This window comes from Harpia harpyja, chromosome 6, assembly GCF_026419915.1.
Source record: "Harpia harpyja isolate bHarHar1 chromosome 6, bHarHar1 primary haplotype, whole genome shotgun sequence".
In the NCBI taxonomy this organism is placed as follows: Eukaryota; Metazoa; Chordata; class Aves; order Accipitriformes; family Accipitridae; genus Harpia; species Harpia harpyja.
In genome coordinates, this window is record NC_068945.1 from 63,715,319 (window position 1) to 63,737,798 (window position 22,480).

Below are 22,480 nucleotides of genomic sequence, written 5' to 3' on the forward strand. Positions count from 1 at the left end.
TTTTGTTCAAGGCCCAATTTATTGCCTTGGGTTATTCTTTCTGTTACAGTCCTCTTCCCAGAAAAGCTAAAGCTATCCAAAAATAAAAACCAACACATTTCCTTTGCCTGTGATGGAGGAAAGTTATTTTTCTGAGCATTCAGAGTTTATTTTATTTTTAAAGGACTGCTTGATTAAATAGGAGCCTATCAATATACTGAGTTTTCTTACTGCATTTTAAAGGGCATCGCACGAAGGCTGGTGTTTCCTTATCGCAGTTTTTATGGAATCGAGAAAAATATTTATGGTGCATCAACAGCATGCTAAGCTAAATAGTTTTTTCCTTCTCACCCTGCCAAGATACTTCTGCAGTGATGTCTTACAAAATGGCTTAACAGGGCTCTGATTCATGCTCGTTGCGGCTCAGTGCTGGGTGGGCGCAGGACACCGAGGGCCAGGCATCCCCACCAGCTGCGGCAGCTTCTGCAACACCGTCCCCATGGCTCAGGCTGCCCCGTTTGGGCAAACCGGTGGTGATTCCTGTTGGCATCAGAGTCCCGGCAAGGCTGAGGTCTGACCCGCAGCGCCCATCCTACTCAGCTGGAGCGGCTAGAGAGGTCTCTCACTCAAAAAATCCATGGGCTTTTAAGGCTGCTGCGATGAACTCTGGGTGGGATTGCAAACCTGGTCCCTTGCATTATGTAGAAATGTACAGAAATAGAGAGGACAATCACTCAGGAGGACTGTTCTTGGTCACCTTTCTGCAGTCCATACCTAACAAAAAAGCAATTAAGTGCTTAATATTTCAGCTCCTGCTGAAGTCGCTTTGACTTCGCATCTCTAATACAACTTTAGCGTGTGCTTGGGAATAACCACACATGGCAGTATGCATAAGCAAATTAATCACGCACTAAACAGGGTGAAGCTTTAATAAATGTTTTATTGAACTGTGATTTTCCCTAAATCACTAAGGAAAATTCACTTCAGGAAAATCTCTACACTCATGTAAAAGTGCAGTCATTGTACACTTTGTTAGCGGAGTGGTGGAAGTGTCTTGTAAGAAGTATAAAGCTGTGCTAACAAAATCTGAATGGAAAGATCCAAATATCGGGACCCTAATTCATGAAGATGTCAATGGTTTGCTAACTCTCATTTTGCACAACACATTATTTGAGAATAACCACATGGTTTCTTGAGCATGGTTGCTCTCCTACCCTCGGCCCGGCTAAGCATCCTTTTCCCCCGGGACTCCTCATTTATAGCAGCCATAGGTTGAAGAGTGAGACCTACAGCTATTCACCTTTCCTGCAAGCTTATGAGAAATCTGACAGGACATCCATCAGCTGGCACTGTTCTTCAAAGTGGAAAAAGACAGAGTGTTTTACCTTCCAACTATATAACTTTGCATAATAAAACTGTTAAGACTTGGAGATTTTTCTGATGAATGCCAAATGCTCTACAGCAGCAGCCTTCACCAGATCTAAATCATGGAGCTTAAATGAAAGCCTGCTTTCCAATTTATGCACTAACTTTACTTTTTTTCCAGAATCAGAGGAAAAAACTGAATGCACTCTGCCTACAAAATGGCTTTTTAAAACAGTAATGCTGCGGTGACTGGGAACACAACTCTAATCCTGTTGCATCTCACAGATACCACTTTTTTCACCATGAAGACATTCCTCCAATTATTTTAATTGTTTTTTGAAGGTGTTTCAAAAAGCTTATCACTTCAGGGTCACCATGGCTCCTCGCCACGCTGACTTCAGTTACTGAACTGATTTTCAAGAGGCATGAACATAGTTAGACATTAAAAAATTATAATTAAGAGATTACTAACACATCACTAATGCTACAGATGTATCTTTGAGGCAAGATCACATTGTCTTATCACCAGGGGGCTCTTCAGGGCAGCACAAATCCTTATCCACCGCTCTGCAAATCCCACTCCGTTGGCAGCATGATGCTAAAACCACTGTTATTTTCTGACACCCACTTATAACCTGGATTGCACAGGAGCGGAAAACTGCCTCACAGCTTTACAGTTCCTTCCAGTTGTCTCCCTAATGTCCATCCACTGGCAAACCAATACTGGAAAACCCATCAGCTGGCTGGAGTTGAGAGCTCAGAGACATTTCTGGAAGGTCTTTCTGCCCTGCTGGGATTCCCAGCACACTGAAAGATAACAACAGTTTCAGAAAACAAAATGTATATTTCAGCTGCGTTTACTCCCTTGTCCCATTTCTAGTGTTTTTGAGGTGGGGCTGTCCACCTCTTTTTGGAGTCAGTGGTATTTTTAGGAAAGGGAGCAGGTTCTTGCAGAAGCATGTCCCACACAAAGCATCACCTGCAAAACACAAGCATTGCAGCCGAGTTCCCAACATACTTAGATAAAACGGGGGAGATTCTTGCCATATTACCATGACAAAAACACCTTACATCATAGTACATTTTGAACATCTCGCATAGCAAGCTTTGATTAGTTAGATCTCAAAGTGAGTTACAAAGTAGGTCGGTGACTGTTTGACAGATGGGGAAACCAGGCCAGCGAGGTGCTGCAACTTTTCCAAGGTCATAAAAAAAGCCAGTGGCACAGTCAAAAACGAAACCCAAGTCTCCCCAGTCATTATCTAGTGCTCTTCCACCCAATAAATGCCTCTACCACTAGTCCACATAATCTCCAAAGCTCATGACTTTACAAAGTCCGACTCCTGAGCGGGTACCAATATGGGGGTACCAAGACTGGGGATATCAGTAGTGGGAGAACAGCAACAGCAAGGACACTGGGCCAAAGAAACTGGTTGGCAAAGTAAAAGGAGAACCTGTGCTTTTGCAATCACCTTCATGTGAGCTCTAATACACATGCATGGCCAGGAAGAGTCTCTGTATTTAAGTTTTCTACTGAATCCTCCCCATATGAAGTACCACAAAGACAACTCCAGCTCAAGGACAATCCATCCCGGCTGGGACACCAGGTATTTCAGACCAATGACCCATTTCTATTAAAACACTAAGTACGCCCGTCTCCCTACCTTCAATGGTATTTGGAGGACTCTCATTTCCCTGCACGACCCCACTTCTCCTCCCTGTTGCCGCCGCATGTGAGCGGTGCAGAGAGAGGTAAAGGCTTCATAAGCACCTCAAAATTGGTTTAATGCTGTCTCATTGACATCAAAGGCCAACTCTCACTATTTTTATTGGGAGCAGAGTTAGGCCACTACAGATAAATCCTGACCTAGATACTTTTTGACACTTGCCTGCACTTGTCATGACCAGAGACCGAGAGTGCCAGGAAATGGAATTTCTATTGCATTTCACAGTTCAGACACAGACATGGCAACTGCAGTAAAATCTACCATAAATGCCATCTAATGCCATCTAATAAAAAGGACTGAGCTGAGGATGGAGAGCTAAACCCAACATGACACTGGGCTACACAAAAAGGAGGATTTTGTTCTGGACTCTCAGGAAACAGCACATATTTTCCTACTTGCATCCTCAGCAGATATCTCATCCAGTGCTGCTTTTGCCACCAAAAGCTTCATATCAGAACACGCTTGGCTATGTTAAAAGCTGACAAGAAGCCCATCAACCTTACAGATACAGTAAGTGATGCTTAAAGATGACTTATCTTGACTGTTTGTTAGAGAGAGTTTCATGTCAAGGCTTCAGGCAGATCTAAAAGTTTATTCTGCATCCCTCTGTGACCAAGGACAGCCAAATATAAACCCAAAGGCTGCTTTTCTCCCAGTATGGGAGCTCTGATACATTTGCAGACACACCAACAATAAATTAAGAGAGACCTACATGGACACAGGGCCTGCCTCTTGCTGAAACATGCTTTTTGGAATAAACTGTATTAATCTAGATATTAAATTATTTAGATATAAGGTCATCCAATGTTCAAACTCTGCTCTCATTTCTTTCAGAAAAAAAATTGACATAATACCTTGCTGAACGTCTGTTATTTGTCCTTATAGACCATGATACACACAAGTATTCAGCAAAAGCTACGGAAGAAACAGATGCCAGCAGATGGTATTATCCTGAACAAAATCAATTAAGGACATTTACAATATGTCAAAAGTGCAGCTACAAAAACAAAGTGTAGACTTGTACATCTGTTTCTTAATGAAGCCATGAGTATTTGACAGTTAGCCAGCAAACCACAAGATAAAGGCTGCAGCAACACCAATAATAGATAAGGAAATACCGTACGTATTCAGATTCTTCAACAGTCCCCAGAAAATACAAGATGTTGAGCAGAAACTGAGTAACCAGATACTGGAAGTCCATATGTCATGCATAAATGTAGCAAAAATATAAGCATACGAGTTTTCACTATCACAGATTTTGTAAGGACTGTGATTTGCTCAGAAATTATAGTAATGGGAGTCATATGGCAATGATAAGTTAAGAAATACTATTCTCTTCCATGGCACAATCCTCTGGTATGTTTAAAAGGCTGCTGGGAACCCTGTCACCTTGTCTGAAATAAAAAGAAAAGTGCTCACAATTCCCTAAAAGCTGTTTACGACAGCTCTGTTGAGAGGTGACATACAACGTTAGAGGCATAATGAGATAAGCAGCCAGGTACACCGATAGCATCTTGCAGACTATATAAAACACAAATGGACTGAGGGAATCCCAGATTTGTTTGTACAGGGAACAAAAATCTTACATCCTTGAGTTCCCCATGGAGAAGATGAGAGGTGCAAACATTTCACAGGGGGGAAAAATAATCTCTTCTGTGCCACAGCTTCATTACACCATGCTACTTGAGCACATTCAAAGTATGGGGACTCCTTTATGGAAGAAAAGGGTAAGACCGGTGAACACCTGCTGCTGAAGATGGCATTTAGTGTCCACTGCAACAGTCCCTGTAACTTGTTGTTATCAGTGGTTTGCTGATACCTGTCGCTACAAACAGGGACGGGACTGTCCCAGTCAGTCTGCTGCAATATGATGAAAGGTGTGGTATTAAAATAGATGATCATACCACCTCCATGTACAATGCTTGTTATTTAGCTCCTAGGGAACTCATACCAAGTTTCTCCTGCATTCGCTGCCAAATGAATAAAATATTCAGAAAGATTTACATTAAGTGTTAATAAGGGCTGAGGGCCAGGCTTCCTTAAGAACTCTGGAAAAAACAGAGCCTTAGCACTAAGTGAAAAACATACTTACACTGTATATCAGAGCAATGCATCATTCATTTTTACCAAGGCCCGGATGACAGTCTCATTAGACCAGAGATGGATAAATGACAAATGATCTGGTGAATAATGTCACTGTAGGCCACGTAGGACTTCATCCAAGCAGTACCACTGAAAACAGGTGACTGGGTAGGGTTCGTAAGGGTAAAAAACATAAAGCTTTAAGAATTACATTCCTGGGAAAAAAGCACTGCATATTTATATTTAATTTGCTTTGTAAATTGATTTTGTCATGTTACCTTGTCAAACCATTGAACAAACTGAATAATTGCTTAAGCAGCATTGATAGAGATGTGACAGATTATTCAAGCATTGTGATTCTTTGTTCTCATATATCTCATTAAGAAATGATGATTGGTTCCATTTACAGCTCCTAAGTTGAATTCAGTAACCGCTGACACATGAATCCAACCTGGTATCTACCAATTTTTTATTGTTCTCAGTCAGGAATTGTCCCCGGCGTAGTGGCTTTTGCAAACCATTTCAGTGTAGTGGCTGACGATTTTTTAACGATGCAAGACAGAAGGAAAAAAAAACATAACTGACTTCCCCACTGATTTATAGCATCTATGGAATGAAAAGAAATAAAACTTCTTGCACTTTGTATTTCTCCCCTTCCCCCACCTCCTTTTTAGAGGACTATTTTTAACCTGTATCATTTCATTAAATAAATTCACAACACATCCCTGCAAACAACTGGGCTGGCAGAAGATGCGAACCGCCCTGTGGGATGTGCTCAGCCCCTTCCTCTTCTGTCCTGGAATTGCAACCTGTTCTTCCACAGCCTTGTAACTTTATATTGATGTTTGAAACCTGAGCATAAGGAGCATAAAATGCTGCTATTCCAGTGAGCTGCTGAGTAGTATAGGCTTTTCTTGACTCCCAGAGGAAAACCTCCAAGCTGGGCACATCAAAGGCAGAATTTTACAGTCACTTTGCACTGCTACAAATGATTTAAGAGAAAATCAGAAGAGAAACAGGCCTGGTGTGCTTTTGTGTGTTACCCTCTGACTTCAGGAAGATCTATTCAGAGCATGAAGCCAACACATGAGAAGACCTCTAGGAAGACATCGTACAGGCACCTCCTGAAGCCAAAACTGGGGTTTTTTGATATTTTTACTACCAATCTCCCTATCTTCCATATTTTGCCTTAGTGTTAAAATACCAGAATATCTACGCCACTGTTACGTCCCATGGGGTATTGCTTAAATAATAGCAGAAAAAGGAATTGATTACGGAAACTAACGTACCCACCACCACAAAGACATTAGCAGGGTGGGTTTTTAATCGACACGATTTTGCAAGCCATAACCGTACAGCAGCAGAGGGCAACAAGCAGTTGCCATCACCCTGCAGGCAGTGGTGCAGACTGGAGTTAAATGTGGTCAGTGAAGATGCTCCAACCACCCCATCTACGCAGGGGAATCCCTCACAGGCTATCCGAGACTGACCTCCTAACATCAAGCTCAATGTTAATTAGTTAATTCACCCTCCACCTTTGCTGTGGTCAAGTTTGCACCTAAAAAGCTCTAACAGACTCCGTCTGCTCTGCACCACCTTTCATTTCCCCATGTGAAGGGTGCTTTGTCTAAACAAACAAAGCCCTTAACTGACCCGAAGGGAAATGCTTTGCTGTCTTCCAGCTGTGCTTCCCAGCTGTGCATACCGGCAAGATGTGACTACGGCACTGCACCCGACCAAGGGGTTTGTGCGGGATTTAGACAGGAGATGGAAAGCGGTGATTCAGTGTAGCAGAGAGAATGTGTAGATGGAGGAGAAGAGGAGAGGGAAGGACCATCATGCTCTTACTTCGTATTTCACTGGGTTCACACCCATTAGCTAATTGAACGAGGGGCCACCACGCAGTTCCTGTTTAAATCTTAGGCAAAGTGAGCATTTTCCTTCTGATATTTAGCAGGACCTACCAGAAGTGTCTCAGAAATTGAGTTAGAGGGCCGTGGGGGAACTGGGGCATCACAGAGCCAAGATTGCCTCTGAGAGCTTTCCATGGTCTCTGGTCACAAAATGAGCAATGTCAAATACCATGTATTTCAGCAGCTGTGGAGCACTACCAAAGTCATCCCTGTTAAAAATGACAGGTTGGGGAAAAGCCACTATCCCCCTTCCATCCATGAAAGCAACCGGCTGGTGAACAAGAGTAGAAACACGGAGCCCTTGGATGGACCCCAGCCTTATCTCAGTAGATGGAAGGACACAACAAGGCATCAGAAAAACGTCTGTCAAGAAGTCACTGCATAGACAAAGGCATTTAGAAATCACCTAAAGCCAGTTTGCATCCAAGGACAAATACCTCCTCATCACTGGGGACATCCTCATAATGAATTTTGGGTTAGACTCTTTATTAAGGATAATGAAGCTTACATAATGTAAGCAGGCATGACTCTCCTGCATTCACCTAAATGTAACCCAAATATGAAGAGAAATTCAAACTACAGAATAAATTAACAACGTTCACAATGCTCTTAAACAGTTTTTACCAAATGGCGCAGGTCATTCTCTATGCATTTATTAATGAAGCCAAATAACATGCTGTGTGGCTAGAAAATAGCACTATATATCACTATATATCACTATATATCACTATATAAATAGTATTTTTAATGTGTGGGTATATATACATTATATATATATGTATATATACACATAGACACTATATCTACTTACATGTATATAAAGGGCTCCTACACCTTCCCCATAACCACATGGTAATGCAAGATAAAGATGTCACAGCATCACACCATCTCCAGAGCAAACAGTGGCACTGAAGCTGCTGGTCATTTTAGCGGCCCTTGATCGAAAATGATTAAGCGTTGCCTGGTGCATTGTACAAGCTATCCCGTCCAAAGGACCCATGTCTATGAATTTTTGCAGCTGTATATCTCATGAACAAGCAGGGGGACCTAGCTGTCTCTAGAGTCAATTAAGCTAAAAACACATTTAGACAAGTCTTTCTTGGCATTTTTACCTGTAGCTGAATCCCCTTGCTCTGCTTTGCCCCAGACCTCTCCCTTTTGGCTTTCCCCCAGTGCAGCTCCACTCACCTGCAGAACAAGCATGCTCTCAGCCTTTAGTACTTGTTATGTTCTCTTTCAGCAGTGCCAGAAGGGCATACATTTGCTTTCTGGACACAAATCATCTCAGCTGTCACTCAGGGATCCTAGAAACACTTTATTTTCTTTCCACTAAAAATACAAGACTCATCCGAGCAACTCATTCAATGGACTTCCCTACAAAGCTCTGTGAGATTTTTTTTTCAGGGTCTCTCTGTTAAGAGCAGAGGACTTACGTCCATGACATAAATTACATGACTATGGCCAGGAAAATCAGTCAGTGAAATTACTCCAGATACACCTTAACGTACCCAAGAGCAGAAGCCTCCCTGCAGCCTGCAGTACCTGTATGTCCTGTGCCTATGTGCTTTTGAGAACCCTGTTTTTTTCAGCTGATTTCTTGGTACATTTTCCCCCAACCTCTAAATATATAGCCTCCTGTTTCCTAAAAAGCATAAGCCATAAGTCAAATCTGTGACATGAGACATTTCACTTCTAAGTTATTCCTCTTGTTCCCCAATGCCTGGGTCATTCGGCCAACAGGAGTCACACCATTGTTCTGCTCCATAAATGTTTTTATGTAAGCATCTTCTCGTGGTGCATCAAGCAACTTGGCTAACAAGCCACATGTTGTTTGGCTCCCCCTTCTCTCCCTAAAGAAGGGCACACAGGTGCAGAAGTCTTGTAGTAGGGGTTTTTGTGTTGTTTTGTGGTTGAATTTTTTTAAGTTTGGGAGCATTTCACGTTGGGAAGGAGAGCTTGTTTGCTTTGCAATATTCAGGTTGCTATGTAATTATGCTAGAGAAGGTGTCTCAAAACACTGTGGCTTGGACTCAGAGAAGGAGGTGGTGTTTTTATGATGATCATCATCAGCCCATGGAGCAGTTCGACAGTGTCAAATTTTCCCCTCAAAAAATGTTGCATCTCTTGAACAAATTAATTACACCCCTATGGCAAGAAATCCCATTAATGCAGAGGTGTGAGGCTGACGATGATCCCAGAGCTTTAGATAGTCTTTAAGATATCTCAGGCCCCAGCTACAAAATGTCCCGAAGTGAAAGACAAAGCCTTTGAATTTCTTCAGATACTCTGCAAGAAAACAGGGTAGGGAGCACGAAACAAGTTTACTATGTTCGCAGTATCTTCTGCCATTGATAGCGCACACCAAGCACTCTGCTGTGCCTGAAATTTCCAAAACGCTGCAGGCTTCATGGCTGGGTATATTGTACTGATTTACTTAGGCTGAGAGGCAGAAGACAAGAGTGAGCAGTGGGAGGAAATCTCCAAGCCAACTCAATGTAACAGTGAAGGATTATTCAGGCATGCTTCAGCAGTCTCTCTCAACTACAGCTGAATTTGATTAGCAACCTGTGCCTTCCCCAGAGGAGTTTTCCACGTGGCTGCAAATCCTCTAAGTGCTCCTCTCTCCCCACCCAGCTGCCTTCTATGTTGTTTGGGTTTTTCTATGTCATTTTGGTTTTTCCACAGTTTTTTCATCCAATAGTTTCTCTCATTTCAGCCCTTGCCCATCACAGGGGGGACGGCAGGGTCACAGCTAAGGAGTTTGGTTGGAAAGCTGAAGCCTGGTTGAAGCCTGGTCCCTTGAATTATTTAAGCTGGGATGGGAGGATGGGATCCCGCTGGGAGCGATCCCAAATTGCCCCAAGAACCACCTGGTCTGCTCCAGCTTTTTATAGCTCTGGGAAGACCTCGATTCCTCTGACATCTGTGAAACAACACAGCAATAAAGCGCCCACGCTGTTACCAACAGCATACAGACAGCACTTTGCATCTTCAAACCTTAACTAGTAAAAACTAATTATATGTGATGACCCTGGGTGAATCACATAAAAATAAATACATTTTGAAGACATTGGTGCTGACACAGTGCCCGCTATTAAAAGCAGCAGGACGGTCCACTGCATAAGGCTGGAGTTAAGATTCAGGCTCAGCTCTGGGTTTACAAGTGACACACTTTCTCATCTTTAACAAACAGTGTTAGCATTTTTTTCTTATTTATTTAGATTAGAAGTTCTTCTGGGTACGAACAGTCTTTTACTCTGGTGTTTGTAATATTCCTAGCTCAACAGTGCCTGATCTCATTTGAGGCCAATAAAAGGCATAGTAATAAAACCCCCAAATATTTTAGACCCTTCATATTTCACTTGCTAGTGTCCAACCCTCAAATACACACCAGCTTTTTGGACTTTGCAAATCTTAACGTTTAAGCACGAGCAGCTATGCTGTTTTATTTTGTATCACCCTCAAAAGCCCAACCATTTCTGTGACCAGCAACATAGCTGGTGGGAGAAGGGCGGCCACGTTTCTCAAGTGCATGTGCCATCAGGTCAGCAGGCAGGTTTTAAACATGCTGCTCAGCTAAAACATGCCAACGTTACAGAATGATGCTGCAGCACTGGGTGGTACTGTCTTAAGGGAGATACCTGCCACATCTGAGGAACCATTCCTCTGGAGCTCCTAGGAAGACCTGCAAATTTTCACACCCCACCGCTGACGAACAAGGATGGTATTACTCTCCTTACTCTCCAAACTGCCACACCAACCCTCACCAAAATAAACACAGAGGTTGAAGGCTCCCAGACCTCAGACTTTCCACAGGTCCTGACCTTGCTCCACTCCCATCCACCACGGACAAAATTTCTAGGTCCTCTGTACTCTGACAACTGAGCATCAGATGTAATTCCCAAATTTTGGGTGCTCAGGCTTCAAAGAACATACCTTCAAATACTCAACCTAGATTAGAGAGAGTATTAAGAGCAGGACAACGACAAGAATCCACGGCGAGCAGAAAGAGGGCAAAGGCAAAGGGTCTAGGGGAGAGATGCCACAGTGCTGCTGCACCCTGTTGCTGCTGATGGTAAATGCTCGTGTTCATTTGCATCATTAAAAGCACCTCCCTTTCATTTCTCCTGGAAACTGTAAGTAGACTGAAACTGTTTATTTTATCTCCAGTTGGGAGTATAACAAAATCAAAACAAAAATCAAAATAAATCCTCAAAACATCTAAGCCAGCATGTTTTCTCTCAAGCACTTCTTCCCCTTTTGAGTCTTGAAAAAGGTATTTTAAGAACTATCTTCATGGTTATGTAGTCCACTTGTCCAAAACTGTTGATGTTTTAAATGTGACATATGATATTGCCCAGGAAAAGAGCAAGCAAAATCAGTGATCTATTGTTACGGAGGATCTCCAGCCCCGTGCTCAGCTGTTCTACACACAGACCAGATCCAAAAGAGAGTTTCCCAGTAGCTTTTTCTTAGCACATCCAGTGTTAAAAAAAAAAAGCTTCTTAACTCAGCCAAAAAATTCTGCTAGAGAGTATTATTTTAATTTAACCTCATACAATCTGTTTGGTGAGTAATTCTGGCATAAAACTCAATACACAGCTTTCAACATGAAAACACCAGTGAAAGGCCTTGAAAAGTTTATTAACAATCTGTTATTTATAGTTTTCTTTTTAAAAAATGATTGGCACAACATTCAGAGGAACATTATAGGAACTGCCAAGTCAGATAACAAAAAAACATATCAGTGTTAAGATTTGATAGAAAGGTTTTAAGGAACAGAGAATATTTCTCTTTTCTAGAAATTATAGATTCCTAAGCCATTTGTCATTCAAGAACAGCCCAATCACACACGCATGTTTGCAAATTATTGTTATTGTTGTTAATTATTATTTACAGAAAAGCACTGAAATGTGAGGTGGTTTGAATTCCAATGAAAATGACAGATCGTTGCCCCAAGGAACTTTTTATCCCTTCTTTCACTCATTACCTGTTTACTAACAGTACCTGTTTAGTTCCAACTTGTTCTCGTGCTACCTAAAATGACTAGAAAATTAGGTCCTGTTAAGTAATCATGAATATAAACTGTGACTCACTGGTTAAGTGAACACCATTACTGGCAATAAATTCAGAATCCTATTATAAATGCTTGTTACTGTCAAGCAAACCAAAACAATACAACTATATTCAATATTAATTGTATCCTTGGATGCTTGAAAGGATTAAATAACTCCAACCAATATTCTGCACATAGTCAGGAAAATTGTGTGTGAAGGGCAACAAAAATAATTGAGGTCAGTCACCAAGGAAGAGAGAAAAAGAGACAAAAAGGAAGGAAAAAATACATGAAGAGATATTTCAGCTCCTATGTGAAAGCAGATGGAGGGTGAAGGAAGCAGACAGGCTGCTCCAGATGGCGGGAGCGGCGGCGAAGAAGGCTCTCACACCCACTGTGTTGTGGCTGTGATGGGAAGAATAGACTTTTGGTTAAAGGATTACTATAGGACTCCAAAAAGTTGGGTTCAGCTCCATCCACTACCTCCCCATCAGGTCTCCAGACCTCCTGAGTTTTGCTTGTTGGGAGCTTTGGGGTGTCAGCTACCTCTGTGGCTGACAAAAAATACCAATATGTTTATGCATGCTTTGTCCTCAGCTCACTCAAAGAGCAGTTGTGGACTCGGTATGAGTTATATTGAGGTCCTGAGTAGTAATATTGAGTTTTGGCCTAGGCAAGGATCACATTTTCCTAAGCCCTGTGCAAAAAATAGGGGAAAAAAAGCCCAAATGCCCTATTCCAACCCTACCCCAACATCTTACTGTCACCTTGCTGGTCAAGCACACTTCTTGGTTGCACAGGCATGCAGGCGAGCAGGTATCCTCCGGCAGCAGGGAGCTCAGACAGTAGAAGGATGTACTTGAAAGAGAATAGTCATGGAAAAAGAGACAAGGCAGGGCAAAAAGAGGTAAGGCATCAAAACCAGTAGAAAATAAGGCTCATGAAGGAAGCAAGAGCACATATGTGAGCTGACAATACAGCAAACTGGGTGTCTCCAAAACTATGTATTTACCTGAAAGCCTTTGATTATTGAGTATTTTGGAATCTTATTTTTAGATGCTGAAAGAAAACTGACCTTTATGCTACACTGTTGCCCCAAACGAGCACTGTCCAAAAGACACCCATGAACCATGCTTGGAGAGCTGTCAAAAATTCCTTCTCGCCAATGGCTGCAGATTTTTTTCCCAGATCTCTCCATCAGCCTTTAAATCCATTGGCCATCTTGCTTTTCTGTTTTCCCCATTTCAATTCCAGCTGAACGCTCAAACCTGTTATTTTCTCTAACTGTTCAAGGGAGACCAACAATCTACATTACAAGATACTACAATTCACATTGCAAATAGTAGGGACTCATTATTTTTAAGCCTCCAAGAACACACTGGATAGTAAACTCCACCGCATGATAGCAAACAGGATTACTTAGTTTAAATCAAATGTGTCACCTTAAAGGAGCCCTAACAGTATTTTTCTGCTTGCCCTACATAAAGTGCACAAACTAAAACACGTGAGCTGTTTCACAGCATTAAGTTTAACTTTAATACCTGGACCCCATCTTTCACTCCTCCTCCCAGAGATGCTAGAGAGGGGCTGTAGGTACCATGCACCTCTTAGCACGAATTATCCCTAACCCCGTGTGGTTTTGATTGGTAAGCTTCCCAGAGTTACAGATATTAAGGTCAGAAATGACCATGAAACATCCTCCTGTAAACATGGACAACAGGCTCTTTCCTGGTGACTCTTGCATGAAGCCTGAAAGCTTTCAGATGGCAAAAGGATTTCTCCCAGCAAATCATCCCAGAGGAGATGGGAACCACTTGCCTTCATAGTTTGCCCCAGTGGTTCATCAACCTTCCCCCCGAAAACACGTGCCTTAACTTCAGCCCTTTGGGACACTGTATTTTTCTCCCCTGAAGATATTTTTTAAATGTGAAATGTTTCTTTAATGTAATTTTCAAAAAAGGAAAATACTGAACTGAGAAAAAGATGAAACAGTCTAACAGAGCCACTGCTGCCTCACTGGGGTGTCGTAAGAGAGAGGCAGAAATTGCTGGTAATGTCAGCAGAAACATGAAAATCAGACAAACTCTTCAATCTTCACAGGGGGTATGGAGCCAGAGGAAGCAGAAATATCAACATGTTTCTTTACGTCTTGAGAATTTCCAAAATCAGAAGGGAAAAACAATTAACTTGCACGATGCCTCAAGTTAAATGGCTAAACAGTGATGATTTGTTGTGTTGAATCCAACACAAGTGCTTTTGGCACCCAGCTGATAAGAAGGGAAGATCTCTGGCCAGAGACAAACAGATCTTGAGCCTACTGGTACCTCCCAGCACCTCTTCCCTACACGGCAACTCAAATGCATGGGACACCTCTGGCAGGACCTGTCCTTCCCACCAGCGTCTTCTTGCTGGTGGAAGTCGAGGCTGAGTGCCTGCCTGAGGCACGTCACCTCCATTAGCCTTGTCCCCCATGAAGGTCTGAGCAACCAAGAACAGATTGTGAGCATGAGGTGGACCAGCTCATAAAAAGCCTGAGTGTCAGCGTGAGATTGCATGCAGGAGAAGATACCATGAAGGACGTGAGAGGACAAAAACACAGGAGAGAGCACGTAGGGGTTTGTGACAACGTGTGTGTGTATGTGTGTGTGTGAGAAAGAAAACAGATGTGAGAGCAGGACATGGAGTGACTTCATTTCGCAGCACGAACCAGCACGTATGGGTCCGTAGAAGCATCACGAAGAGTGCCAGGAGCCCATCAAATGGCGTAAGAGTATGGAAGAGACACAGGGGACAGATGAACCAAAAACTACGGTAGAGCCCCTGAGAAAAACAGAACCGCCTATAAGTTTTCTCTATACTGTATTTTAGGAAAGTACTGGACACACCATTGAAGCGTATTTGTCTTCCCACCCGGCTCTTACGATGTTATGGTTATACCCATGCAACTCCCTGTGTTATCGTTACTAAGCTTTAAGGAATCTACCGCATCATTTTTAAGGACAGCACCAATATTTCCATAGTTACAAAGCTGGAGCCTTTCTAAATACTATAACTTCATCATAACTCTAACGTCAGTAAGGCCTAATGACAGATACCTTAGAAATGCAGGGCTGATCCGATTAGGCAGACCAAATGATTGGAGGATTTCCTCTTTGGCTGGTGTATGACATGGTGTATCTTATTACTTCCTGGAATGTCAAAATCTGAGTTTTAAAATGCCTTAGACATAATATCATTTAAGTATGGATAAAAAAATGATATTTCAGTGATCACTCATGTTCTTATCAGAACTCCCGCTACTGTAAAACTTCACATCTCTCAAGGGCTGGGGCAGAAATCCCCCTCTCCAGGCAGGCCTGCGAACTGAGTAGAGCTACAATAGGTGAATCTGTGGAAATTTAAAAAGATAAGCAGTTGGTCAGATCCCCTTCTTTTCTCAAGCCTACCTGTCTTGACTTGGAAGGGACTCTAAATTCCATCAGCTGAGGATCTGGCCTGCTGCTATGATTGTATTTTATCCTTGATTTACTTTGTGTATTTCTTCCTAGCTACTTTTTCAGGATCTGTAATTTCACTTTCAATGGCTCAGCAGTGAACAGTTTCAAGAAGAGGCGCCCACTGAACGTGCACGTACAGAGCGTGGTTCACTGCCGTGTTACTGCAGTCCAACATGGACCAGCACCGCTAAACTCAAGCAGCCCAAGAATGGATCAGAACCATTATATATATTTTATATATAATAACATATAAAATATATTTTATATCTTCCTATTTTATTTATAATATATTATATTTTCTTGATTAATATTACTAAAATATTTTGTTGACACTCTGGTACCCTAGAGGTTGCAGCCGTAAACTAAGATTGCACACGCTTAGGGATGCGTAACTACAGAACAGGGTAAATACAGGTCTGGGTACCATCTGAGCCAGCCACTGCATTGCTGGTAACTTCTTCAGGAAAACACTATTGCCCAACAGCACAGAGCAGAGCAAACAACACAGACCTCACCTACTAAAGGAAACAATTCTTTGGGTGGAAAAAGCTACTTTCATACATCTGGAGATGACGTCCAATTCAGGATGCCTATTTCAGTATCAGTGCAGCTGGACATGATTTACAGGGGCATGTAAATAATTAATTCCAGCTCTGGAAGAGAGAGCTGGGTACTCATTAGAGATTCCTTGAAGCCCAAATGATATAATGATTAACCGAGTTAGGAACTTTTTAATAATTCCAGCAATTTCAACTCTCCCATGTTAAAGATCTGCTGAAAAGCTTTTATTCAGATGAAAGACTCCTTTCAGAGAACAAATCATTAATAGAGTATACACATAGATTTAACATTCACAAATCAATGCACTTGAAATAAAATATGTTTTTAAAGTTTCTCTTTCACTTTCTTCTCTGATTTGGGGGTTTAGTGCTTTTCTTTCTCTAACCAATTTTACCACAGGCAGTTAAGACTGCTGCACGAAAAAGTGCTGCTTTCCGTTAAAAGTGCTTTTAGCACTTTGGCATCCTGAAATGGAAGGTGACAGAGAAATGCAAAATACAGCTACTACACTAATCCAGTGCATCTCATCTGACATGCCAAGTTTTTCACTCCAAGCCCATCCATGCCAGAGAAAAATCAATTAGATGGCGAGATCAACCGATGGATGTCCAACATGGTTCAGCATTACAGTGCAGGAGGGATCAAAGCAGATTTTATCCCTGCTCCTAAATAAGGCCAGAGGAAAACACTTTGGTCCAAATGCTTTAAAAGTATTTAGACTTTTGCTTAATTCCTTTTTAGGTACTTTCCTATCAATAACTAAGAATATGTCACATCATTTGGACTCCTGCACCCTGTATATCTGCTGCTCCAGTCAGTGAGCAGACCTTCATTGACTTCAGTGGGAATGGAACAAATACTTTAATGATTTGCACAGTGATGGCCTAAATGTTTTTAGAAGTTTCACACCCTGGCAAATCACACCAGAGCTGGTAGAAACTGCAGGTGCTGCGCCAGGGGGATAGCCAAGCACAGAACCCAAACTCAGATTCAAATCATAGAATCATAGAATCATAATCTTCTAATTATCAGCCTCCTCTCTGAAACTACGGAATGCACAACCAGAAGGCAACTGATGTGTAGGCTGTTAAATGCACATACATTCATAATTAATATGGCTATGTCTGGAAAAGAAAACAGCTCTATTTTCTTTATACAGGCCCAGGTCTGTAATCCAGTTACTGTAATTTTCTAAAACTTTCTAGATTGACTGTTAAGTCAAGGTTAAAAACTCCACAGCTTCCACTCTCATCAGAAAGGACTCACTAACCAAACTGTGAGGCTAAGGCAATGGTTAACAGTTGGAGATACTAATTTGCCATATTTAATGAATTTAATTTGCAACAGCCACGCTAATATGCATACCTATTAACTCTGACCAACTTCACCTTCCTTAGGACCTGCACCTGCTCCCATTAATTTCAGTGGGATACAGATCAAGGCCACGACATTAATTCTTTCTGGACCTCTTCAGTGGCACAAATAACCCTCGCAGATGGCTTCATACACAACAACCAGGAATGTCATAGAGAGCTGTATAATGGAAACCACAGCAAACTGTCCTGCTGTTCTAAGGAATCTCTTCTTCACATTAAGACTTTCTTCCCCAACACCCCTTCGCTCAGGAAGGGAACTGCACGCCTAAGTGACAAGCAGGGACACGTCTCACCCGGCATGAAATTCTGACAGCAAAAACTCCATGAAGGTGGCGAGAATGCTTCGTAACACTTAGCTCTTACGCTGCACTTTGCTTCTTCAAAGACCTGGACAGACATTAATTTGATTTGCTAAGTCAGTGTTTTTCTGAGGGCTACGCTATCTGCTCATCACAACGGAGTTGCGTGACCCACCTCCATATTAAATGACCGGCCTGATTCTTACTCGCAGTTTGCTTTATAGGAAATCAGTGAGCCCGTGAACCAGAAATACTCTGTTTATAGAGAGCCCTCCCTTGGAAGCAGAAAGAAACTGAAATATCACAGTCAAAACTTGTTCAACTGTATTTTGGAAGTGGCACGCAGAGTATGAAAAGCACTACTTGGGATTAACGACGCTTCATTTTGAGACATGCTTAAAGTTGCAATTAAAGCAGGGGGACAGAGCAACGAAGAGCACTCCCAATACAGCCCAACTTTAATTACAACGTACATACATACAGCAGCCCATATGCTGACTTCCTTCAGCACTCCTGGCTCTTTACCTCTACAATACCCTATAAGTGAAAATTTGTTTTAACAAAAATAAAACTCTCTGCGCAGCCAAAAAAGCATCAGCCTGCACCCCGCTCCCTTGCACCATCTGCGCATGTTTATTCTCAGCCTTCTGAAAAAAAAAAAACCTCTAACGTTTTACTAATCTTTATGCCCCGCCACTATAAATAACAGAAATAAACCCCAACAACAGTTAAGCATCGTAGCTAAAACACATCCAATCCACTCCGATTATTTCTGCTCGTCTGTCCACGAATAGACGCAGCCTTCAGCTTTAGGGGAAAGCGTGCAAGTCAGACCGCATTTATTTACAGTTGCACTATCAAGAAAAAGCCTTTCCCCGTCTCCTCATTCTATGAATATTTTAAAACACTCCCCCCCCCCCTTTTTTTTTTCTGGGTTTTTTTTTGGGGGGGGGGGCAGAACTGCCCCACAGTTCTATTTTTCTCCGTGTTTCCAGATCGCCCCGACTTCTTGCTCCGATGCATGAGCGGGGCGCGGAGCAGCACCACTGGGTGCCCACGCAAAAACACACCCACCCACCCACCCGCGGAGCGACCCGCGCATCCCCGCGGAGAAGGGACACCGCCGCTCCGCGTCCCCGTCCCCCCCCCACCACCCCGGCCCCCCGGCCACCTACGTCCCCAGCGTCTCCTTGAACTCGAAGATCTTCTTGATGTCCTCCGCCTGCTTCTTCCACGAACCGCCACCGTCCCCGTTCTCCCGGGCCATGGCCGCGGCCGCGCAGCCCCGCGGATGCCGGGCCGGGCGGCACCGAGCCGGCGGGCGGCTTTTGCTTTCTCTTCTGCCGCGGCAGCAGCGGCTGCTGCTGCCGTTTCTTCTTCTTCTTCTTCTTCTTCTTCTTCTTCTTCCTCCTCCTCCTCCTCCTTCTCCCCTTCTTTTTCTTCCTCCTCCTCCTCCTCACACTTCCTGCCCGCCGCCGCTTTTATTTCCTCCGCGCTCCAGCGGGTTCCGCGAGTGTCACTTTTCCTGGGCTATTTCCTCCCAACTTTCTCTGCCCCCCCACTTTCCCCTCCTCTTCCCTCCTCCGCGCCCCCCCGCGGACTCACTCGCGGGGCTGCCCCGTCCCTCCCTCCTTCCGCACCCCACGCAGCCCCGTCTTGGGGTCACCCACCCCGCGCAGAAGTCCCCTTGTTTGTTGTTTGGGGGGGGGGTTGTTGGTTTTGTTTTTTTTTTTTGGAGGGGGGTCACGGTTTCTCTCTCCTCCCCCCACCACCCCCCCCAGCCCCACCCGTGTGGGGGCCCCGTGGGATGCTCAAGCCTCCCGAGCGCGGTGCGGTGCGGAGCGGTGCGGCCCCGCCAGTACCGCGGGCGCAGCGGCTGTGCGCGGTTGTTATGGCAATGGGAGGAGGAGGAGGAAGAGGAGGAGGAAGGAGGAGGAGGAGGAGGAGGAGGAGGAGGAGGCAGCCTCGCCGCTGCTCTGCTGCCTGGCGCTGCCCCTCCTGACTGAATGACTGGAGATAATTCGCATTGCACCAAAACCGCGCACGTCAAACGGGAGGGGAGGGAAGGCAAAGAGGGAAGAAAAAAAAAAAAAAAAAGAAAGCAGGAAAAAAAAAAAAATTTAAAAAGCCACACCACACCACCGGGCTGCCTGGCCGGGAGCCGTGCGGGGATGCGCTGGGATGCTCTGGGATGCGCGGGGGCGGTGATGCCCACCCGCCCCGCACACACACACACATACACACACACAGACTCGTGGGATGCAAAAACTCGCCCCTTGGCAAGGACCAACCTCACCCAGCACAGCCCTCGGTGCACCCAGCAAAGCAAGGGGCACCCAAACGCCAGGGTCACCCCCTTGAGCAGCACCAAGCCCAGAGGCGGGTGGATGGGCACCGCACAGCCTGGGCGAGAGGCCCAAGCCCCGGCATCGTGCCCATCCCACCGGCACAGCGGTCCGAGCCGGGCACGGTACCGGCCTGGCACACATACGCGTGGGCCCACTGAGATTATTGCTAAAAAGCAGCTTTTTCTCGGCGATGCTGAGACCTCTAGTGTTGTCACATCAGGCCTCGGCTGAGCTCTGGTGGAGGGCAATGGGCAGGATTCATGAGAGACATCAGAGAAAATTATAGTGTAGACTAGCTGAGGTATGTTTATAGTTAATATCTCTGACATTCAGTTTCAGAATATGTAAGACACTAAAAAAGTGCAATTCTTTTGGGACACCCAAGTTAGGTGACTAAATCAGAGGCCTTGCTGCCGGCCAGTACAGGCACTCCTGCGCCTCAGGGGCAGCTCCAAATTTGATTATCAAATTGGGTACCTGGAAAGAAATCCTAATACAAGCAGCTCAGTAACATTTACTTAAAAACAGATGTGCTTGTATGCACGTAGCCATTCAACATGCATTGTGTCCTTTAACAGATTCCTTAAAATCCTACTTTCGAAGCTGATTTTCCAGATTTCTCATAATTTATGAGCAGAATTTACAAGGTATCAGCCTGTGAGGCTTTCCCTGGGTCTGGGCTGAGCTGTGCCTCCCAGCTCAAAGGGGATGTGGCAGAGGTGGGAGTTCAGAGGTGCATAAAGTTGTAAAACTTGGAAAAACAGGCTGGGGTGTTTGGGCAATGCTACCCTCTGCTGGGCAGAGCCACTCGGCTTTGCGTATGCCAGCTCCTGCAATTTATTACTGCACCCCTCTAATTTGACGCTTTGGTGGCTGTCCAGCCACGTGGGCAGCCCAAACAGCTTGGGATTTCCTACGATGGGTGCTTACGTGCTGTCACGGCATGCACTTTGAACAGCTTTCCTTCTGCTCCTGACTTATTCCCATCCTCTCGCTACCCTCAGGATTTCCTTCATTGCATGATCCTTATGACCTGCTCCATGGTAGTGTCACCAGGAGTCTCCTAGCAGGCTCTCCATGCCACTGCATACGTGGGAAATGAAAGATGTGACTGACCTAAAAGGACGCAGTTGACACCCAAACCCAACTTTCCCTTCAACCCGCACCACCGTGATATTTTCCCTCTTTTTGACATGTAAATCACTTGGTATCAGAAATGCCATGCTGTGATTTGGGTTTGCTGAATGGGGCTACCGAACGTAACCTCCTGTCTTCGGGAGAAGACTGAGAGAGTTTGAGGCCAGAAAGGGCAAGTGCGAGCCTCTGCCCTGACCTCCAGCGCAACGGAGGCCAAAGAGCTTCATCCATCCAGAAGTCAAGCGCCGTAACTTTTCTTGGAGCTATGGCATACCAAAACCATCCACCACTATTATTTATGAAGTCACGTTGGCCCCTACAGCACCACGTTAAAATCGCACCGCACAGACAGCATTGCCCATTTTTCCATTCCCACTTTCAGCGGGCAAAAATTGTACTTAAAATTGCAAATCCTTGCCAATGCTGCAATTTCTCAGCATCAAAATTGCATAAGGTAAAGGTACATGTCAGCCTGTAAATCTAAATTCTCTTTTCCTTATTTAACCTGCACCTTTAGCAGCACACGAATGCACTTTTTTTTGTGATAAAATAACTCGTATTTGAAGTAACTGGTAATATAGAAATCTCTGGAGCCGTTACAGTTTTAATGAGAAGTATACTAGATGCTCCTATTAGGCAGGGACCACTGGCACAATAGACCGTAACGGCCCCTTCAGAGTCATTACAGTCTGTCATGTCAGGCTGAATTTAGGGAGTCTGTAATCTTGCTTGACTGACAAGCTCCTGCAGAGCTATTGTAGCTATTTGAAGAACAGGGTTTTTTTAAAACGAAAATCTTACATGAAAAGTTCTCTCTGGAGTGGCTGCGTATAGCAGGGCATGCTGCAGCTATGTGGCTCTGTACTGCTGTATTCAATGTTTAATTACATACAACTAGATTACAAGAACATTAATAGAGTGGTAAAATGAAGCATGCAGAAATGTCAGAATTAAGACTGCCGATGAAACATCAGTTCGGGCCTTTTTTGTGGCTGCACGGTGGCAATCTCTCATTACCTGGGCATGCTCCGCCGCTCTGCCAAGTGTTCATATCAGAAAATGGCTAATAAGCTGACGTGGCTGCTGTGCATTTGAAATGGCTACACATGCTGCACATGCACCCAATCACGCTGTGCAACA

The 22,480-nt window shown here is 44.0% G+C and overlaps 1 protein-coding gene across 1 annotated transcript in view; it reads right to left on the reverse strand.

The window, feature by feature from the left end:
• Nucleotides 1-19,417, reverse strand: part of CAMK1D (calcium/calmodulin dependent protein kinase ID) — a 232,044-nt gene extending 212,627 nt beyond the window's left edge. The window contains exon 1 of the mRNA XM_052789681.1: nucleotides 19,031-19,417. Coding sequence (XP_052645641.1) covers nucleotides 19,031-19,122 — 92 coding nt within the window. The 5' untranslated portion in view covers nucleotides 19,123-19,417. The remainder of the gene's footprint in view (nucleotides 1-19,030) is intronic.
• Nucleotides 19,418-22,480: the final 3,063 nt, after the last annotated feature.